At 44.7% G+C, this 23116-nt stretch overlaps 1 protein-coding gene across 1 annotated transcript; it reads left to right on the plus strand.

The window, feature by feature from the left end:
• Nucleotides 1–391: 391 nt before the first annotated feature.
• Nucleotides 392–21082, plus strand: sp2 (sp2 transcription factor). Its single transcript, XM_078529465.1, has 6 exons — nt 392–456; nt 7532–7611; nt 8973–10287; nt 13593–13803; nt 17622–17815; nt 19417–21082. Exons 1-6 carry the CDS (start codon nt 450–452, stop codon nt 19518–19520), a joined length of 1911 nt encoding a protein of 636 aa, XP_078385591.1. The 5' UTR covers nt 392–449; the 3' UTR covers nt 19521–21082.
• The last annotated feature ends 2034 nt before the right edge of the window (nt 21083–23116 follow it).

Below are 23116 nucleotides of genomic sequence, written 5' to 3' on the forward strand. Positions count from 1 at the left end.
TGTTATTTTGCAGCTACGCAGCCAATCCTCAGATCCGCCTGTCAATCATCCCAGGACTAACCACGTCAACGAAACATCCTGGCCAATCAGTGTCAAAGACCTTGGCAACGCCCCATTCCAATTTGGATTTCTATTGGCTGTTGGAGCCGCCTGTCACAATTCGGGCCACTCAGAAGAAGCGCCCTGCCTCTTACTGCCCGCCTTCCTTTGTCGAGACGGACACCCCCGATCTGTCAATCAATACTCGGCTCCGGAGAGCGCCTACCAATCGAGACGCGGGAAGGGGGAAAATCCACCTTCTGCGCCAAGGCGTCAGACGCTGATGCCCTGATCCGGCGTTGGATTGGTCGGACTGGATGCCAGTCAGGGGGCGGGGGGGCGGGATGGGGGAGCCGATTGGCCGTCGGCGGCGCGCTCCACTTTGACCCTCTTAAAGTGAATAAAACATCATGAGCGGTAGGTCGCTTTTTTTTTCAAAAAAATAAATAATTTGGATTTAAATTAGTATTTGGGGAATGGCGGCGCGGGGCTGCGGGCGGTGAGGGATGTCTGGGTGGAGCGGGTGCGGGCGGGCTGACAGGCGGCGGCGGCGACGGGCGGGCCGGGGTGGGGGATGGGGCTGCGCCGGGGCCGGGCCGCTCGCTCCGGGCGCTGCCGCCAGTTTTTTTTCCCTCCGACACTTAAAGGCGCACGGGGCGGGCGGGGGGGCTGGTGCAAAATATAATTAATCAAATTTATCTTAATGAAGAATATTTTATTGCAAGATTCGCATTGCAAACTCTTGCATCTGTTGCATTGCAAATAATTTTAGTAAATTGTATAATTTTTAAAAATGTTCTTATTTTTTTCTTGAGCCAACATTGTTTTGCACTGGCAATGTCATGATGTCCATTGGTTGGCAGTTGACGGTGACAGTTGGCAACAACCCCCCTGCACTGCCTCCCCCCCCCCCCCCCCCCCTTGATGGTTGTCGGACAGAGATTGGTGAATGCGGGGAGGGTGGGGAGGGATATGCGTCTCCAGAGAGGGTCTTGCAGCGTTAATGCAGCAACCTCAGGGCTCGATAGTTGCCTCTCCGCCTTGCCCCGGTCTTTGTCGTAAGGAGCTCATGCTCAGGCACCTCATGACTCTTGCGAAGGTCTGGTGTTGGAAGGCAACCATCACAGAATTGCTACAGGGCAGAAGGAGGAGGCCATTCGGCCCATCGCGTCCTATGGCTTGACTGTTGTGCACTTTATGAGTGGGCAGTTGTGTGATGTAAATAGTGTGTTTCTCGGAGCACAGGTTGGCATTGTGGACCACTAAACACACTGTCCAACATCGCACAACACTTTGGTGCCATAGAAACCATAGAAAAGTTATGGCGCAGAAAGAGACTATTCAGCCCATCGTGTCTGCGCCGGCTAAAATAATATAGCCGTGCATTCTAATCCCATCTTCCAGCCTCTGGCCCATAGTCTTGCAGGTTACAGCACTTCAGGTGCAGATGCAGTTATCTTTTAAATGAGTTGAGGGATTTCTGCCTCAACCACCAATTTAAGCAGTGAATTCCAGACAACTACCAACCTCTGGATGAAAAGGTTTTTCCTAATATCCCCTCTAATCCTTCTACCAATCACCATAAATCTGTGCCTCCTGATAACTGGCCTCTCCGCTAGGGGAAATAAGTCTTCCCTGTCTACTCTATCTAGGCTCCTCATAATTTTGTACACCTCAATCAAGTCACCTCTCAGCCTCCTCTGCTCCAAGGAAAACAACCCCAGCCTACCCAATCTTCAATTTTCAAGCCCTGGCAACATTTATGTAAATCTCCTCTCTACTCTCTCCAGAGCATTTATGTCCTTCCCATAATGTTACCAGAACTGTATGCAAAACTCCCAGCTGTGACCTAACCAATCGTTTATACAGTTCCAGCATTACATCCCTGCATTATTATATACTTTGTGCAATAAAGGAAAGCATTCCATATGCCTTCTTTACCACCTTATTTACCTATTCTGCTACCTTCAGGGACCTGTGGACATGCACTCCAAGGTCTTCCTCAACCCTCCTCAATATCGTCCTGTTTACTGAGTACTCTTTTGCTTTGTTTGCCCTCCCAAAATGCATAATCTCACACTTCTCCAGATTGAATTCCATTTGCCACTTTTCTGCCCACTCAGCCAAACCATAAATCATTCTGGAGTCCACAGTTATCCTCTTCACTATAGTGATCACAGTCCTTCAACACCAATCACCATGTACAATACTGCAAACTTAAACTGTAAACCTAAAGCTTAATACTGTAAAAGCCAGGAGGAGTATAGAAACTGCAGGGGTGAATTAGAAAAGGAAATTAGGAAAGCAAAGAGAGGATATGAAAAAATATTGGCAGGTAAAATCGAAGAAAACCCAAAGATGTTTTATCAGTACATTATGAGCAAGAAAATAACTAAGGAAAAGGTAGGGCGTATCAGAGATGTACATGGTAACTTGTGTGCACTGATGCTGGAGATGTAGACAGGGTTCTCAGTGAGTACTTTGTCTCTGTCTTCACTAAAGAGGGAGATGATGCAGACAATATAGATACAATAAACATAATGAGAGAGGAAGTACTAGAGGAACTGACATCCTTGAAGGTGAATAAATCACCAGGGCTGAATGGATTGTATCTCAGGCTGTTAAAGGAAGCCAGGGAGGAAATCGCAGATGCCCTGAGGATCATTTTCCAATCCTCACTAGATACATGTGAGGTACCAGAGGATTGGAGGTCTACGAACGTTGTACCAATATTTAAAAAGGGTGGAAGGAATAGGCCAGAAAATTACAGGCCGGTCAGTCTGACTTCGGTGGCGGACAAATTATTAGAATCAATTCTGAGAAACAGGATAAACTGTTACTTAGAAAGGCACGGATTGATCAGGGATAGTTAGCATGGTTTTGTTAGGGGAAGATCACGTCCTCCTAACTTAATAGGATTTTTTGCGGAAGTAACAAGGATGATTGATGAGGGTAGTACAGTGGATGTTGTCTGCATGGATTTTAGTAAGGTATTTTACAAGGTCCCACATGGCAGAATGGTCAGAAAAGTGAGATCCCATGGGATACAGGGGAAGGTGGTGAGTTAGATCCAAAATTGGCTCAGTGACAGGAAACAAAGGGTAATGGCCAGTTTAAGTTTTTGAGAATGGAAAGTGGTTTCCAGTGTCATTCCACAGGGCTCAATGTTTTGTTTGACAGGACTCGGTGTTGGGGCACTTGCTGTTTGTTGTATATATTAATGATTTTGACTTAAATGGAGGAGGCGTGATTGGGAAATTTGCAGATGACACAAAAATTGGCTGTGTAGTTGATAGTGTAGAGGATAGCTGCGGATCCTAGAATGATGTCAGTGGTTTGGTTGAGTGGGCAGAAAAGTGGCAAATGGAATTCAATCCAGAAAAGTTTGAGGTAATGCATTTGTGGAGGGCAAATGCTGGGTGTTAATATAGCACATCCACTGCTGGGTGCTCATACACTGTATCCAGCACTGAGTGTAATATACTCTTATTTAGTGCTGGGCATTAATATAATGTATCCAGGTGTACCTAAAAATGAGATGTCAACCTGGTGAAGCTACAACGCAGGACTGCTTGCATGTCAAACAGCAGAAACAGCATGTGATAGACAGAGCTAAGTGACCCAACAACTCACGGACCAAATCTAAGCTCTGCAGTCCTGCTACGTCCAGTCGTGAATGGCGTTGGACAATTAAACAACTAACTGGAGGAGGAGGCTTCACAAATATCCCCACCCTCAATGATGGAGGAGCCCAGCACAGCAGTGCAAAAGACAAGGCTGATGCATTTGCTACAATCTTCAGCCAGAAGTGCGAGTGGACGATCCATCTCAGCCTCCTCCTCCGAAGGTCCCCAGCATCACAGATGCCAGGCTTTAGCCAATTTGATTTACTCCACATTATATCAAGAAACGACTGAAGGCACTGGATACTGCAAAGGCTATGGGCCCTGACAATATTCTGGCAATTGTACTAAAGACTTGTGCTCCAGAACTGGCTGCACCCCTAGCCAAACTGATCTAGTACAGCTACAATGCTGGCATCTACCCAGCATTGTGGCTAATTTTAAAAATTATTCGTTCATGGGTTGTGGGCTTCGCTGGCTGGGCCAGCATTTATTGCCCATCCCTAGTTGCTCTTGAGAAGGTGGTGGTGAGCTGCCTTCTCGAACTGCTGCAGTCCAAGGTATGCCCTGTCCACAAAAAGCAGATGAATCCAACCCAGTCAGTTCCCGCCCCATCAGTCTACTCTTGATCATCAGCACAGTGATGGAAGATGTTGTTGACAGTGCTATCAAGCGGCTCCTGTATGTCAATATCCTGCTCACTGATGCTCAGCTTGAGTTCTGCCAGGGCCACTCAGCTCCTGACCTCATTACAGCCTTTGTCCAAAACAGCTGAACTCCCAAGGTGAGGTGAGAGCGACTGCCCTTGACATCAAATCAGCATTTGATTGCATGTGGCATCAAGGAGCTCGAGCAAAACTGAAGACAATGGGAATCGGGGGGAAAGCTCTCCTCTGATTGGAGCCATACCTAGCACAAAGGAAGCTGATTGTGGTTATTGGAGGTCAATCATCTCAATCCCAGGACATCATTACAGGCATTCCTCAGAGTAGTGTCCTAGTCCCAACCATCTTCAGCTATTTCATCAATGACCTTCCCTCCATCGTAAGGTCAGAAGTGGGGATGTTCGCTGATGATTGCACAATGTTCAGCACCATTTGCGACTCCTCAGATACTGAAGCAGTCCATGTCCAAATGCAGCAAGACCTGGACAATAACCACGCTTGGGCTGACAAGTGGCAAGTAACATTCATGCCACACAAGTATCAGACAATGACCCTCTCCAACAAGAGATAGTCTAACCATCACCCCTTGACATTCAATGGCATTATCATCACCGTATCCCCACTATTAACATCCTGGGAGTTACCATTGACCAGAAAATGAACTGGTCTAGCCATATAAATACTGTACAAGAGCAGGTCAGAGGTTCAGCATTCTGAGGCGAGTAACTCACCTGACTCCCCAAAGCCTGTCCACCATCTACAAGGCATGAATTAGAAGTGTGATGGCATACTCTCCACTTGCTTGTATGCACAGCTCCAAAAACACTCAAGCTTGTCACCATCCAGGACAAAATAGCTAAGTTGATTGGCACCTTATCCACCACTGACACACAGTGGCAGCAGTGTGTGCCATCTACAAGATGCAATGCAACAACTCACCAAGGCTCCTTCAACAGCAGCTTCTAAACCTGCGATCTCTACCACCTAGAAAGACTAGGGCAGCAGATGCATGGGAACACCACCATCTGCAAGTCCCCCTCCAAGCCACTCAATGAGAACTAACCCTGAAAGATATCTGGTCGCGGTAAAACCGGAGGCAAAGGGCGCACCAAGGCCAGAGCCTGCCTCCAGCTCCCTGTTGGCCACATCCACCGGCCACTGTGCAAGGGTCACTGTGCCGAGCGTGTTGGGGCCGGAGCCCCCGTCTATTTGGCCGCCATCCTCGAATACCTGACGGCTGAGATTCTTGAGCTGGGTGACAACATGGCCTGGGACGACAAGATGGCTCGCATCATCTCCTGCCACCTGCAGCTCGTCCTCTGCAACAACGAAGAGCTCAACAAGCAGCTGGGAGGGGCCACCATAGCCCAGGGTGGGGTCCTACCCACACATCCAGGCTGTGCTGCTGTCCATGCAAACCGGACACCCTAGCAAGGTTTATGCCTGAAGGGGGCGAGATCAGAAAAAGATCCAAGCCACTCACCATCCTGACTTGGAAATATACCACCATTCCGTGCTGGGTGTAATATACTCCGTCTAGCACTGGGTGTAAAGTACAGTATCCCAGCACTGGGTGTAATATACTGCGGTCATGGTGCTGGCTGTTGTAATTAACTATCTGATTTTTATGATCTGGGTATTATAATGTTGCAGCACTTTGTATGTAAATATTCTGGTCTCACCATGCTGAGGTGAACAAAAATGAAAATTCTGTTGGACCTGGAATCTGAAACAAAACCAGAAAATGCCTAAACATTCTGCAGAGAGAAAAGACAAGTTAACATATTGTCAGATCTGGGTAGTAAAGTTGGCTGCTTTTTCAATTCCCATGAAATGTGACTTATGGTTGAATGGGGTGGGGGGGTGTTGGGTTTGGGGTGGCTGTGGTCAGTGTCGAGTGTCTGTGACTCTGTGTCGAGTGTCTGTGGCTCTGTGTCGAGTTGTTCCTGTGGAAGCACTTAGGATCTGAGATGTCTACAATTATCTGAGTTGTTTGCTTGCTCACCCTTGTTGACTTCTACTTTCTGATATAAACAATTAATAACTTGTTGATTTCCTCTGGTGTTGGAAACAGGAAGTGATGATCAGGTTTATGTTTTAAGTGAAGCAGGGCTAGTGGAACTTGTTTTGTGGATCAATTCATCCTCATGTCATTCAGTCCTCATTTTCAAATCATGTTTTCTGTCCTTATTAATCAATTCCCATTATAAAGTCATGTGCCCATATTTTTAATGGGATGTGCCTATGTAAACTTGCCACACTTTGTGTCAGAGATGGTGCTGTCACCTAGCTAGATCCAGCATAGACTTTTAACTTCAGTCTTGAGTGACTCCAGAGTTCATGTGTCCACTCCCTTAACTGGTGACAATTCCAGGTATTAATCACCTGTATACTAAGGAGCTTCCAGACACCAGTCCTATATTTGCCTTTTCCTATTGTGTGCCTTTGTCCTGGAGTCATGATTTAATCTGAAATAGTATAGAAAAGAATTGCATTTCTATGAAAGAAGAGCCTTTCACATGAATTGTAGTCACTGTTGTATGCACTTTGGGACATTTTATTATGTAAAAGTTGTTCTGATGTAGGAAGCAGCCAATTTGCACAGAGCATGCTCCCACAACAGTAATGTGATAGTGATCAGATAATCTGTTTTTGTGATGTTGATTGAAGAATAAATATTGGCCAGGACACTGGGGAGGATTCCCCCACTGTCCTTTAAATAGTATCATGAAGCCTCTTACATCCATCTAAGAGGGCAGAGGGGCCCTGTCTCATACAAAAGATGGCACTTCTGATAGTGCAGCATTCCCTTTGTCCTGCATTAGAATGTCAGCCTAGATGGTGTGTTTGAGTTTTTGAAGTTGGACTTGAACCCACCACTTGTTAACTTGAGAGAAATGTGCAGGTATGTCAGATGAGAACAGGTTTGGGCTCAGTCTTCTCATTGCAGCTGAACAACTTGTGTAATCACTTTTAAAGCTCTGGCAGGTGAGGTGGTTGAGAGCAGCTGGGAACTGCTAAATCCAAACCCTACTGTGGATCTGCATCTTCAGAAGAGGAGGGCAGTAAAGTTGGGGGAGGGAGTGAAGGAATGCAAAGAGTGAGCAAACATTGAGACATGCTGATAGGTGAGCTGCTTAGGGCTCATGAAGGGGATTTCTTTCCATGTGCCCTTTATAAGTAATACTGTGTTTTCTCTTTCAGATCAGCAGGACACTATGGCTGCCACCACCACTATTAGTCCCTGTGAATATCTCCAACCAGCAGCATCAACAATGATAGAGGTAAGGGAGACATTTCTCTGGTGTATCACCTCCCATCAACCAAAAATCATAGTTCCAGGAGCCATAACACCATTTGGTAATTGGAACCAAATCATCCACATCCCACACTTTAGGGGTCACTGGACAATGATCAGAACCTGAGTCTAATTGGTTCTCCTGTTGCCTGGCAAACTGAGTCCAGTTTGAGGGACCCAAGTGTCATCTCAATAGGGGATCGGGGATTGAACTGGAGTCGTGCCTGGTTTGTTAGTTCAATTCTATGTGGGGCTGTGGATTTCCCTCCTGAGTCATCACTTACTTCGACTTAAAAGCTTCCCATATGTATTAACACATGAGCTTATGTCTGTTTCCATAGCTAGTTTCTCCTGGAACAGGTTGCCAGCCTGTTGCCAGAGGCTTTGGCTTGAAGGGCGTCACAATGCATCAAGCATGGCTGACCAGGAGACTCCCGCTCTTGCTGCCTGCCATAGGTGAATTGGAAGGACTTACAGTTGATAATCAACCTGTCTGGTCAAATTATGAGCCCACCTTCCATCACCATCAAGTCCTGGAGTGGGACTTGAACGTGGAGATTCTGGCTCAGAGCAGGGTCGCTACCCACTGCCCCACAAGATCATCATCTAAGTCATCAGAGGGTGCCCTGAAATTAAATTACATTCCTTATGTACATAGAAACATTCAGGGCAGTTTGACAAATCAGCACTAACGATGAGAGGTCTCAAATGCCATCAGCATGTACTGATGAATTGTGGAAACGATGCCAGGTGATTTCCTGATGATATGTGCAAACACTGGCTGAGCCCCCACACCCTCCAAGAACATATCTATGTCATTTGTCTAAATATTGTCAGGAACCACATTGGCAAATATTCTGAGACAAGATGTGAGGCATGGCTTAATGGGTAGCATTTTCGTCTGAGTCAGAAAAGTCAGGGGTTCAAACTCTGCTCTAGAGACTTGAGCACATAATCCACGCTGACACTTCCCAGTGCAATACTGAGGGAGTGTTGCAATATCAGTGGTGCTGTCTTGGATGAGTCAGTAAACCGAGGCACCATCTGCCCCATCAGGTGGACATAAAAGATCCCATAGCACAATTTGAAACAAGCAAAGGAGTTCTGTCCCTCCCCCATCCTAGCCAATGCTTATTCTTCAACCAAGACCACTAAAACAGATTATCTAATTTGTGTTTGTGGGAGCTTTCTGTGTACAATTTGGCTGCCATGTTTCCTGCATTACTATAGTGGCCATACTTGGCTTTAAAGTGCTTTGGCACCTCTTGAGGATGGGAAAGGCACTATGCAAGACTTTCTAATGTTTCATATTTCTTTCCCTTTTTTCTTCTCTGGATGTTGCTACAGGATTCACAGCCATCTCCTCTGGCCCTCCTGGCAGCGACATGCAGCAAGATTGGCCCTCCGGCTGTGGAATCCAGCTCCTCGCCCACCCCAGTGGCTGTACAGATGGTCACCAAGAAGCTGCCACTGTTGAAGCCGGCACCAGCACCTAATGGGCAAAATGGTGGCAATTTCAGCTTAATTGGAGCTAATGGGAAAGTTTTTCAAATCCAGGGGTCACAGGTCACCGGCCAGGCCATTAGCCCTTCCATCTCTGGACAGTTAGTACTGGCTATTCAGAACCAAGCGATGGTCAGCAAAGGCTCACGGCAGAACATTCAGTATCAGGTGATCCCCCAAGTACAGACCCTGGGGGGACAGACCCTTCAGATTGCCAACGTCCAGCAAAACATGGCGGGTCAGATTCAAATCATTCCAGGGACCAACCAGGCCTTCGTCACCACTGCGGTAGCTTCCAATGCACAGAAGATCTCCCCTCAGACGATGCACATGAAGCCCGCTGTGTCACTCCCTGTCCAAGTACAGAAGATCGGGGGCACAACTGTACAAGCCCATGGCAACATCATCAAACTGGCAAGCGGTGGAAACATGGCATTGTCTGTGCCCGTTAGTAATTTGGTTGGTGCTGGCGATGGAACCGCCATTCAGTTGACTGGCGATGCCATATGTGGAGGAGGTGGCTCGACGAAGCTCAGCAAGAGGTCGAGAAGGAAATCGGCGAATCCAGCAGCGGTGACAGAAACAGTGACGCTTGTGGAGGCTTCATCGGGAAATGTCATTCAGCCGGGAACCAACGTGCTCTTGGTGCAGAGCCCTGGTTCCAACGTTATGCAGCAAGTGCAGGTGGTGCAGCAGAAACAGGAGCAGGAGGTGCAGACCATCCCCCAGCAGGCCATCCGCGTGGTGCAGGCAGCCTCCATGAGCGGCCACAACCTTCCCACCGTCCCCCAGAAATCCCCACAGAACCTGCAGGTCCAGACCAGCGAGCACAACTCCACACCGGTCATCATCAGAACCCAATCTGTCTCCTCCTCGGGACAGGTGAATTGGCACGCCTTGCAGGTGAAGAACTCCTCGGCACTTCAGCAAGGCTGTAGCCCCTCTGGCAGCTTTCCCCGGATTGCCCCAGCCGCAAGCGGGAAGAGATCCTCTGCCAGCTCTTTGATCCGGAAGGGGACTGCCCTGCCGAGGATTGCGCCAGCAGGGGGTGCCATTAACCTGAACACTGCACAGTTCACCACTGGCCAGGCAATTCAGACCATCAGCATCAACGGCTTACAGGTGCCAGGAGTTCCAGTAACTGTCACCAATGCTGCAGGTGAGAGGCAGTTTACCCAAGAAGTTTCGTAGCACCAGATTTAACACACCGAGTTCTTGTGATCTGGATTGTACTGACTGGAAGGGCAGTGGAGACAGATTCAAAAGTGACTTTCAAAAGGGAATTGGATAAATATTTGAAGGGGAAAAATTCACAGGGCTGTGGGGAAAGAACAGGGGAGTGTGGGACTAATTGGATAGCTCTTTCAAAGAGCTGGCACAGGAATGATGGGCTGAATGCCCTCCTTTGCCATGTCTATGATTCTTGGGCTATGTGCAAGCGTAAATAATTTATTGCAACAAGTGAAATAATTGAGAGAAACAGAGCGGCCATTGAGCCCTTTGAACCTGTTCCATCATTCCGTTAGATTGTGGCTGATCATAGAATGACACACAGCACAGCGAGGCCATTCAGCCCATCATGCCTTTGCTGGCCCTTTGAAAGAGCTATCCAATTAGTTCCACTGCCCTGCTCTTTCCCCTTAGCCCTGTAAATTTTTTCCCCTTCCAAGTATTTATCCAATTCTATTTTGGAAGTTACAATTGTGTCTCTTCCATCGCCCTTTCAGGCAGCACATTCCAGATAATAAACACTCACGGCCTAAAACAATTTCATCCTGTCCTCCGGTTCTTTTGCCAGTTATCTTAAACCTGTGTTCTCTGTTAACCAACCCACCTACCATTGGAAACAGTTTCTTTTCTTAATTCTAATATTTTATTTGATAGCGTAGGTCAGGAGAAACTTTACCTCAACTCCTATTTCCTCTGTTTGCTCATTATTCCTTGATACCTGTACCCAACAATAATCTATCAATGCAATACTTTGGCTGCACTGAGGGTTAAACGGTGCAGTGGTTTAATTGCTATCTTTGACATATGTCTGTTCTCACATGTTGGCAGTAAGGGTTAAAGTGTTATCTTTTGCCAGTGAGCTGGAGGACTCTGGGTTCAAGTTCCACTCTAGAGGCTCGAGTATAAAAATTCAGGCTGACACTTCTGTGCAGTACTGAGGGAACTCTACATGCTTGGAGGAGCAGTACTGAGGGAGTGCTGCACTGTCGGAGGGGTAGTACTGAGGGAGAGCTACGCTGTTGGAGGAGCAGTACTGAGGGAGCGTTGCAGTCAGGATACGAAGGGAGTAATTAATTGGAAGAGTTTAAGGGCAGGGCTGTGAAATGAATGTGGAATTTTGGTTTATTGCTTCATATTTGCATAGTTCCCCCTCCCCTTCCCCTCCAAACAATGAGTTCCTGATCCTAAGCCCCAGATATTCTAGGTCAATAACCAGAGGCCGTAGAGTATAGACATAAAATCATTGGCAGGAGATTTAGAGGGGAGATGAGGAAAAATGTTTTTTGACGGGATCTGGAACAGATAGCCTGAAAAGCTGATGGCATACGTAATTTTAAAAGAGCTTTGGACAGATGCCTGAGGATGAGGAAGTTACAGGATTACAGACAAAAAAACAGGGATGTGGGACTAACTGCTCTTTGAAAGAACCAGCACAGGCACTATAGGCCAATTGGCCTTCCGAGCTGTAAGTTTCTATAATTCTATGAAGGTTCCCAGTGGAGGAGTGATGCTTTTCCAGTGAGAGCGGAGAGCTGATTGGCAGGCATTTGATCTGTCCCAGTCTCATGCACTTGCTGGGACATGGTGTTGGAGCTTGTTGAGGGATGCCGCAGAGTTCAGGGAGGCTGAAGATGCGATTAGAAAATAAAGGGGAAGGGTAACCAAATCCAGCTCAGACGAGATAATGAGAGAGAAATGAACATGAACAGGCCATTCAGCCCAAATGGCTGAATCCTGAAAGATCCAAGTGCAGCTTCATCACAGCATCTTAGACAATTCCACCATTTCCACCTTGCCACCTAATCTAGAAGTTCATTCCGTATGCCAGTCACTCTTTGTGAAGAAGAGACAGGCCCTAAATTTGCCTATTACAAAGTTTCCTTTATCTTTTATTATATTTCTGGACTTCTAATTTTCAGCACTAAAGACCACTCACATTAAAGAGCCATCTTCATCTTCATTCGTGAGTAGGCTGTAAGGTTCAAGAATATTGAAGAGCAAGGGGTCAAGGAGTGCGGCGGGGGGTGGGGGTGGGATGTGGAGGGATGGGGGTGTGGGGGTGGGTTGTGGGGAGGTGGGGGGGAGTGGGGGAGAGAATATTGGAGAAGTGGGTTGGAGTGAGGGTTTTGTAGGGATTTGAAGACAAGCAGTTGACCTGACAGGTGACAGATTCAGTGGAAGTCAGTGAGGTGAATGTGCTGAAAGGCAATAGGAATCCTGTAAATTTGAAATTGAAGATTATGGGATTCAATTCCTGTTTGATGAAAAAACTGTATTTTTGAATAGCATGTCCATTGGTGCATTGCTTTGTAGAGGGATATCAAGGCCATGGAGCAGGGGAAGAAGAGCATCATTAAGACAATACCAGGGATAAGAGGCTTTAGTTTGACAGAGTGACAGAAGAAAGAAAGAAAGGAAAAATTGCATTTATATAGCACCTTTCATGATTGTAGGATGTTTCAAAGTGTTTTACGGCCAATGAAGAACTTTTGAAATGTGGTCACTGTAGCGATGTAGGAAGTTGTGATCACTTCCATTAGAACACAAAAAGGTTGAGGAGAGCTGATAGAAGTTTCCAAATTATAAGGAATTTTGAAAAATTAAATCAGAAAAATAACTTTTATCGGTAGTGGCTGGGGAATCTAGAAAATGGAGTCACAGTCTTAGAATAAGGGGTTGACCATTCAGGACTGAGATGAGAAGAAATTTCTTCAAAGGTTTGTGAATCTTTGTAATTCTCTCTCCCAGAAACCTGTGGATGCTCAGTCTTTGAGGTTATTCAAGACAGTGGTCAATGGATTTTAGGTATTAAGGGATATGGGGTTAGTGCAGGAGAGTGGAGTTGAGGTAGAAGATAAGTTATGATCTTGTCGAATGGAGAGCAGGTTCAAAAAGCCAAATTGCCTACTCACATTTGTATTTATGTTCTCATTGAGGCAGTAAGGCAACAGTGTAAGTTTAACATCATTAAAAAAAAACTGACTCCATTTTACAAAGGGTTGCTAGGACATGCAGGACCCAATGAGAAATAGTGGTGAAAGCACTATGGCTTTTAAAAGGTAAGTAAATAATTTCTTAAAATAGAAAAATTAAATCAGTATAGGAGAGGAATGGGCAGCAGAAAAAATGTGTAGCTCTTTCAGAGAACCAGCAAAGACCTGACAGGCTGAGTCATCACTCGTGCTGTATAATTCTATGATTTGCTAATTAAAAATGTTGTTTTAAACCTGACAGGACAGCAACAGTTAAGTGTACAGGCAGGGGTCATGTCTCCAGTCTCTGCGAACAATATCACCATCACTGGACTGAGTCCAAGCCAGCTCAGCCAGCTGCACATGGAACCAGCCTTACCAGCTGATGAGATTGCGGAACAGCAGGTGCAACAGAACAAGAAGATGAAAAGGATGGCCTGCACTTGTCCAAATTGCAAGGATGGCGAGAAAAGGTGTGCCTTGCTTTTCATTCCTGTCTCTTGTTCTACCTTCGGGTGTCCCTTTTCTCCCATTCATTTATGGGATGTGAGCATCGCTGGCAAGACCAGCATTTATTGCCTGATCCCCTATTGTCCCTTGTGAAGGAGGGAATGAGCCAACTCCTTGAACACTGATGAGACGGGTTTTTATTATTTATTAATGGATTTTTAAAATTACTTTATTGGGACTTGGGTTCTACAATTCCATTTGTTTATACTTAGAATCACACGAGCATACTAATTAGAAGCAAGGACAGGCCAGTTGGCCCCATGAGCCTGCTTCGCCATTTGATAAGATCAAGGCTGATCTGATTGTGGCTTCAACTTCACTTTCCTGCCTATTCCTGATAACCTTTGACTCTCTTGTTAGTCAACAATCTATCTATGAGATCATGTAGTGGAAGGTGCTTCCACAGTGCTATTAGGATGGGAGTTCCAGGATTTTGACCCACTGACACCAAAAGGACAAATTTTCTGCCCACTTGTTATCCTGTACAGTAGATTTTTCCTGCTGAAGATCTGGAAAGAGCTCAAGACTTGAATCTGACCCGCCTGCACCCTAAAACAGCACTACATCCCAGTGCAGTTGCTTCCCTATTATTCAACCAATTGGGGTTGGCATCAGACGACGCCAGCTGGGGGTGAATTCCCACCCCCACAGCACTTCTGAGAATTCTGTAACTGGGGGAATAAAACTGAATACAAAACTACTGTTTAAACAAATAGTGGATCTCATTGGAGGGCTTGGGGCTAATGAGGAAGGCAGATATGACAATTTGTATTAAAAATTTGAATCAAAAATGTCCTTGGGTCTGAGTGCAGAGTATACCTGAAATGTAAACCTGTAATGCCTCCCTCAGGTTCAACCCATCTGCTTTGTATATTCACAGCATTTCATTGCTGATACTTAATATAGAGTGAGCAGAAACACTGATGAGACAGTTTCTATTATTTATTAATGGATTTTTAAAATTACTTTGTTGGGACTTGGGTTCTACAATTCCATTTGTTTATACTTAGAATCAAATGAGCCTATGAATTAGAAGCAAGAATAGGCCAATTGGCCCCATGAGCCTGCTCCGCCATTTGATAAGATCAAGGCTGAGCTGATTGTGGCTTCAACTTCACTTTCCTGCCTACCCCTGATAACCTTTGACTCTCTTGTTAGTCAAGAATTTATCTACCTCTGCCTTAAAAATATTCGGTGACCCTGCCTCCAGCACGCTGTGGGGAAGGGAGTTCCACAGACTCTCAACCCTCTGAGAGAAAACAGTTCTCCTCATCTCTGTCTTAAATGGGAGACCCTTTAGTTTTAAACCATGTCCCCTAGTTCTAGTCTTTCCCACAAGGGTAAACATCATTTCAGCATCCACCCTGTCAAGTCCCCTCAGGATCTTAACATGTTTCAATAAGATCGCCTCTCCTCCTTCTAAACTTCAGTGGATACAGGCCCAACCTGTCCAACCTTTCCTCCTAAGATAAACCCCATCCCAGTAATCAGTCAAGTGAACCTTCTCTGAACTGCTTCTAATCTAATTATGTCCTTCCTTAAATAAGGAGACCAAAACTGTGCACAGTACTCTAGATATGGTCTCAGCGACTGTAGCAAAACATCCCTACTTCTAAATTCCATTCCCTTTGCAATAAATGACAACATTCAATTAGCTTTCCTAATTAGTTGCTGTACCTGCATACTAATGTTTTGTGATTCATGTACACCTGGTCCTAGGCACAACCATCTTCAGTTGCTTCATCAATGACCTTCCATCCATCTTAAGGTCAGAAGTGGGGATGTTCGCTGATGATTTCACAATGTTCAGCACCATTCGCGACTCCTCAGACACTAAAACAGTCTGTGCCCATATGCAGCAAGACCTGGACAACAATCAGGCTTGGGCTGATAAGTGACAAGTAACATTTGCACCACACAAATAACCACCTCGAACAAGGGAGAATCCAAACATCTCCCCTGACATTCAATTACACTACCATCGATGAGTCTCCCACTATCAACATTCAACATCGACCAGAAACTGAACTGGACCAGCTGTAAAAATACTGTGGCTACAAGAGCAGGTTAGAGGCTGGGAATCCTACAGAAAGTATTTCACCACCTGACTCTCCTAAGCCTGTCTACCATCTGCAAGGCACAGGTCAGGAGCACGATGGAATACCCTCCACTTGCCTGGATGAGTGCAGCTCCAACAACACTCAAGAAGCTTGGCACCATCCAGAACAAAGCAGCCCGTTTGAATGGCACCCCATCCACCACCTTCAACATTCACTTCCTCCACCACCGACGTACAGTGGCAGTAGTGTGTACCATCTACAAAATGCACTGCAGCAACTCACTGAAGCTCCTTCAACAGCACCTTCCAAACCTGTGACCTCTGCCACCTCAGAGGACAAGGGCAGCAGATGCATGGGAACACCACCACCTGTAAGATCCCCTCCAAGCCACACACCATCCTGACTTGGAACTAAATCACCGTTCCTTCACTGTTGCTAGGTCAAAATCCTGGAACTCCCTTCCTAACAGCACTGTGGGTGTACCTACACCATAAGGACTGCAGTGGTTCCAGAATGTGGCTTGCTATCACCTTCTCAAGGGCAATTAGAGATGGACAGTAAATGTTGGTCTAGCCAGCAATGTCCACATCCTGTGAAAGAATTTAAAAAAACACCCAGATTCCTCTGTACTTCAGAGTTCTGGAGTCTCTCTCTGTTTAAATTTAAATCATGGAATGATACAGTGCAGAAGGAGGCCATTTGGCCTATTGTGCTCTGCTGCTTCTTTGAGAGAACTATCCAAATAAGTCCATTGCCCCTGTTTTTTTACCTATAGCCCCACAAATCATTTTTCCTTCAAGGATGTATCCAATTCCTTTTTGAAAGTTGTTAACTGAAACTGCTTCCACCACCTTTTCAGGTGGGTCATTCCAGATCACAATAACTTGCTGTGTAAAACAATATTTCCTCACTTCACCTCTGGTTATTTTGCCAATCACCTTAAATCAGTGTTCTCTGGTTACCTATCATTCTGCCACTCGAAATAGTACACAAGAATACAACCGCTTATTCACAAAATCTAAACTGTTCGTGATTTTGAACAACTCTTATCAAATTGCCATTTAACCTTCTCTGTTCTAGGGAGAACAAGCCCACCTTCTCCAGCTTCTCTACATAACTGAGGTCCCCCATCCTTGATGCTAGCTAATAAATCTCTTCTGCACCCTATTGAAGGCCTTGACATCCTGCTTAAAGTGTGGTATCCAGAATTTTCAGTTGAGATCCAGCCAATGTTTTATAAAAATTTAACATAACATAACGATTTGGTGTAACTTGCCTGCTTGGCTTCTTAGATCCTGTTTTATTGGACAGAATTATGGAGTTTCTTTCTCCAGTGATTCTGTCCTTTTTTTATCTGTGAAATTTACGTTTCTGGCAAAAATGAGGCTGGAGTGGTTTACTTGATTGACTGGCCAACTCTGCAATTGTTGCTAACCTCATTAAACCATCTGGAATTAACATGAAACAAAAACAGAAAATGCTGGAAAAACTCAGCAGGTCTGACAGCATCTGTGGAGGGAGAAACAGAGTTAACGTTTCAGGTCCATATGAGCTGCCCTGAAGAAGGGTCATATGGTCTCGAAACGTTAACTCCGTTCCACTCTCCACAGATGCTGTCAGACCTGCTGAGCTTTTCCAGCATTTTCTGTTTTTGTTTCAGATTTCCAGCGTCTGCAGCATTTTGCTTTTATGGAATTAACGTGACTTTGCCTTAAATCTAGGAGTGGAGAGGTAGGGAAGAAGAAGCACATTTGCCACATTCCAGGTTGTGAGAAGGTATTCCGGAAAACATCCTTGCTACGAGCCCACGTCCGCTTGCACACAGGGGAGCGCCCGTTTGTCTGTAGTTGGGTCTACTGTGGGAAGAGGTTCACTCGCAGCGATGAGCTACAGAGGCACTCCAGAACTCACACAGGTCAGTGCTGCACAAACAGTAATTTTATTTTTAATGGACAGTAATGATCTTTAACCCAGTGTGTGTGGCACAGGAATTATGCCAAGTTCTGGCAGTATCACAGGAACTTGCAGTTTGGTTTGCCTATTAATTCCAGGTGCCTTCTGTAAAAGTTTCACATGTAGCACTTTATCAAATGTCTTCTGAAATCACATCTACTGAATAGCCCTTCTTCACTGATACTGTTGCATCCTTAAGGATTCCAGTAAATTGGTGCACCATAATGTATTGCTCCTAAAGCTTTGCCGACTAGCCCCTAGGACTTCTAAACTTGAGTATTGCTGTAAAAAGAGACATGTCTAAGCTTTTTGTCTTGCACTCATCAGGACACTCGCAAGAATACCAATATAAGGTGAAGGCAACAATTTATACTGGATGTGAAGAGAGTGCTGATTGGTTGGCAAGTGGCATCGCCATGGAGAATGCACCACTGATCGTGATTGACAGTTAACTGCCAAGCATTGTTTGAAATTTAAACCAGGCAGCTTGACCCTGATTGGCCAAGGCATTGCCCTGAGGAATGCGTCAGCTAAACAAAATAAGTGACAGCCATTTGCTGACTCATTCCTCAGGGCAATTCCTTGACCATCAAGGTTTAAATTTCAAACAATGCTTGGCAGTTAATTGTCAGTCACCATCAGTGGTGCATTCTCCATGGTAACGCCACTTGCCAACCAATCAGCACTCTCTTCACATACAGTATAAAAAATAGTTATTTTCCCCTTTATATTGGTAATCTTGCGAGTGTACTGATGAGTGGAAGGTGAAAAGCTTAGACATCTCTTTTTCAGCAATAGTCAAGTTCTGTACTACCAAACGACCACTTCTAAACTTGTTAATGCATTGATTTTCATGTCTTTACTAAATTTGAGAAAAGGCAGATTAAAGTAAAATGTGTATTTCACAATTTCATGCTCAGATCAAGCTTTTCAAGAAACTTAGAAATGATAGGACATTCAACCGGACGGTGACAGCGTCTCACAAATTAGAACGTGCCAAAGCACCTTACAGCCAACAGAGTACTTTTGATGAGTAGCCACTGCTTTAATGTTGGAAACATGGCAGCCAATTTGTACACAGCAAGATCCCACAAAGAGCAATGCGATAATGATCAAATAATGCTTTTAAGTGATGTTTGTTGAGAGGATAAATGTTGACCAGGATGCTGGGAAGAACTCCCCTGCTCTTCTTTGCAGTAGTGCCATGGCATATTTTAATTTCACGTGAGAGGACAAATGGGGTGTCATTTTAACGTTTCATTTGAAAGACAACATCTCAACAATGCAGTACTCCCTCAGTCTGTGGCAGCCTTCTGTCTCTAAGACAATGGTTTGCACCACGGTGGTCAACTCTGGCTCAGGATCCCCACTCTGGCATGGCAGTCTCTGCTGCATTTGCTGCAGAGGAAGACGGTGGGCTGAGAAGTAACTCCATCGGTACTGCACTTGGAAATGTTAGCCTAGATTATGTATTCAAATCTCTGATGTGGGGCTTTGCAGGAGTAACCTGTAATGTTTATCATTTATGTAAAATTAAACCTCTGCGCTAATTATGTGTTGCAGGTGACAAACGCTTCGAGTGTGGACAGTGCCACAAGCGTTTCATGAGGAGTGACCACCTGACCAAACACTACAAAACACACTTGAACACAAAGAACTTGGTGTAATGACTGCGGGGCACTGGGGAGACAATGATCTCCATGGCAACACAAGTCGAACATTTTAATTTTCTTCTTTGTTTTTGCATTTTTAAAGAAAAGAAATTAACAAAAAATGTTTTCCCAGAGGGAGGGAGGGAGGGGTCATGTTTGGTCTATACTCCCCCCTCCTCCTCCCTATGCTACAAATGCATTTGGACATGTCATTACTGTGGTAACCCGTATTACCAGCGAGACTGCACAGCATGAAGAGCGCAGTGGATTGGGGATGGGTTGGAGGCTACTGGAACAGAGAGAGAGGAACACAGAGAAGCAATTAAGCAAACCTAGTCCCAACCTGGGATATTCTGTCCATTCCTCCCTGTGTAACACAGGTGTAGCTTTGCTGATGTCTTGTTTTCTAATGATATGTTGCCTTAGATTTTGTCACATATGATAATGAGAGCATTGTACTGTGATTGCGTGGAAGCTTTTCAATTAGTCAGTTTGCTATTACTTTTATTTTAAAAAACAATATGTTTTTATTTTCCTAGTGCGATTCTGACACAGGATCATGAGGTGATTTATGTCCAAGTGAACGTCATCGTTGGACACAAGTAGAAGGAAAAAGAAAATAATTCTTTTTTTAAAAAAAGTATTGATTTTTTAAAAATGAAATCCTGGGATTGTAGTATCCTGCAATGTTTAATAGATCAATAAGCATAGTGTTTACTGTTGCTTCAAAGAAATATTGGTTGTATTTTTGAGCTTTGATTGGAAGGAAATCTGACTTTATTTTAGTATATAATTTTCGGATGATATAAGATGACTGATAATAAATTTCTTAATTGGAAGTAAATGCGGTTGGGGAAGGGGAATACAATCAATGCCCACTTTATCCTATAGAACAGCCAGGGACTCCATTTCTGCCCATTACAGTGAATAGGTTGAAAATCCCGGCTGATGTGTCCTATTCCTGTTTTTCCCATTCTCTCAGTATCATGGGTCAAAACAAAACGAGAAGATTTCCTGTGTCGTGAGTTTCCCGCAAGAAACCCTCAGGAAATCTTTCCCAGTTTATATGCAGTAGATCAAAAGAATTAAATACTAAATAGAATGGCTCCATATTCCTAAATTTGGAAGAGTGGGTTATTTTTTCTCAGTTTTCTCCCCTTTGCTCTTTGAAGGTGGTGAATCTTGTGAGGGCAATGGTTCCATGGTTTCCAGCAGTTCCTTTGGTGCATCATCCAAATGCCCATTCTTTATATTTGAGGGAGCAACACAACCAAGGCAAATACTGTGCATGCCCAGCATTCACGTACTCAAGTTTATCTTCCATTCATAACGTTTAGGACTATGAGGCAGTTCAGTTCCTTTTTTTTTTAAGGGTCAGTCCTCATCCTGGTGAGTGGCTGCCAGCCAGTTAAACCACTTTGTGATGCCATGCGGAAGTGATGTCAGAGCACTTTCTGCAACATCACAAGGAAGTTTCTACTGTGGGAAGTGCACTATTTCCTGGCTGTGATGTCATTTCTTGTGTGTTTGTTTTTTTAAAAAAGAACTGAAATAAAATGAATTGTTTTGTGCTTTGGTTTATGTGGAAGGAGACACATGAAGTCATTTGTTTCTGTAAAGGTTTCTCAAATGTAAAGCCATTTACCCAGTGAGGTGACCTGAACTTGGGTGATATGAATTCAGTTCTGTGTTATATCTATTCCAAACTTCTTTCTCAGCTTATGGTGAGGTATTGTGTTTTATCTTTCCACTATGTAGTTTTAGTCGTCTTAACTAAGGAAGGATATAGTTGCCTTGGAGGGAGTGTAACAAAGGTTTGATTAGGTTGATTCTTGGGATGAGGGGATATAAGGAGCAATTGAGTAGACTAAGTTTATATTCCCTGGCATTTAGAGGAATGAGAGGTGATCGTATTGAAAACGTAAAATTCTTAAGGAGTTTGACAGGGTAAATGTCGGGAGGATGTTTCCCCTGGCTGGGGAATTTAGAACTACGAGTCACCGTTTCAGGATAAGGGCCATTTAGGGCTGAGATGAGAAGAAATTTCTTCACTCAAAGGGTTGTGAATCTTTGTACTTCTGTATCCCAGAGGACTTTAGATGCTCAGTCTTACATCGAGTATATTCAAGACAAAGATTTTTGGATACTCAGAGAATCAAGTGATATGGGGATAGTGCAGGAAAATGGAATTGAGATAGAAGGTCAGCCATGAATCCGGCCAGCGAATCAGGGAACCAGCTCAAAGGGTCAAATAGCCTACTCCTGCTCCTATTCTTACATTTCCAGATTACCTTATAGAATCATAGTATAATGCAGCACAGAAGGAAGCAATTCATCCCATCATGTCTGTGTCTGCTATTTGAAAGAGCTATCCAATTTATCCTTCCCTGCTCTTTCCCCATAGCTCTGCAAAATTTTCCGTTGCAAGTATTCATCCAATCTTCTCTTGAAAGTTACTATTGAATCTTCTTCCACCATCCTTTCAGGCAGCACATTCTGGATCCTAACAACTCACCATGTGACGGAATATTTCCTCATGTTGCCTCTAGGTTCTTTTGCCAATCACCTGTGTCCTCTGGTTACTGACCCTCATGCCAGTAGAAACAGCTAACAGCTTATTTAACACCTCTATCAAATCTCCTCTTAACCATCTCTGCTCTAATAAGAACAGTTTCTCTAGTCTAGAAGAAGTTTCTAGTCTAGAAGAAGTTTCTCTAGAAGAAGTTTCTCTAGTCTCTCCATATAACTGAAATCCCTCATTCTAATAAATCTCCTCTACCCTCTCCGAGACCCTTAAGTCTGCTTGCACACTGCATTTAAGTAGAACATTCAGCTCACATTGGGAGCAAAATAAGCATTTCTAATTCCCCACCCCCACAAAGCAATTAAAGTTGATTGTCTAAACCCATTCTGTTTGAGCATGGGGTGGGGTAGGGAGAGGGGAAGAGTTGTGGAACCTGTTCCTCCGCTAATTTATCCAGTCACTATCGGATGTTTCAGTCTGTGCTGAAGGCTGTCTTTCAGATATTAGTAAGTCCAGAACTTTAAAAAATCTGAATTCTATATATTCTTTTGAATTAACCTTCTTTAACAGTATGGATATATTCCACAGATATAAACAATTAGTTTTTTTTATTCATTAATGGGATATGGGCGTCATGGCTAGACAGCATTTATTGCCCATCCCTAATTGCCCTTGCTCAGAGGGCATTTAAGAGTCAACCATATTTGTTGTGGGTCTGGAGTCACATGTAGGCCAGACCAGGTGAGGATGGCAGACTTCCTTCCCTAAAGGGCATTGGTGAACCAGATGACAATGTGGGCATTAACTCTGCAAAGTGTGCTCCCCCAATAGGTATGGTGTGCTAATGAACCCAATCCTCTCCCCAGCCAAGTTTGTTCCCTGGTCTGTGACATAGTTTGGGTCAACTGTTGAGACACTCAAATTGGCCACAGTCGGAGTGGGAGATAATAGGGTGGGGCGGTGGGGTCAAAAGAAAATGGGCCAGGGTTACTGTTTCTGATCGCTGCCTGCTTCAACTGAGCAGAATTGGACTCAACTGTGACACTTTCTTCGATTTCCTAGCACTCAGTGACTGGGTCACATGTGG

The sequence above is a fragment of the Cetorhinus maximus genome, chromosome 25 (assembly GCF_964194155.1).
Source record: "Cetorhinus maximus chromosome 25, sCetMax3.hap1.1, whole genome shotgun sequence".
Lineage (NCBI taxonomy): Eukaryota > Metazoa > Chordata > Chondrichthyes > Lamniformes > Cetorhinidae > Cetorhinus > Cetorhinus maximus.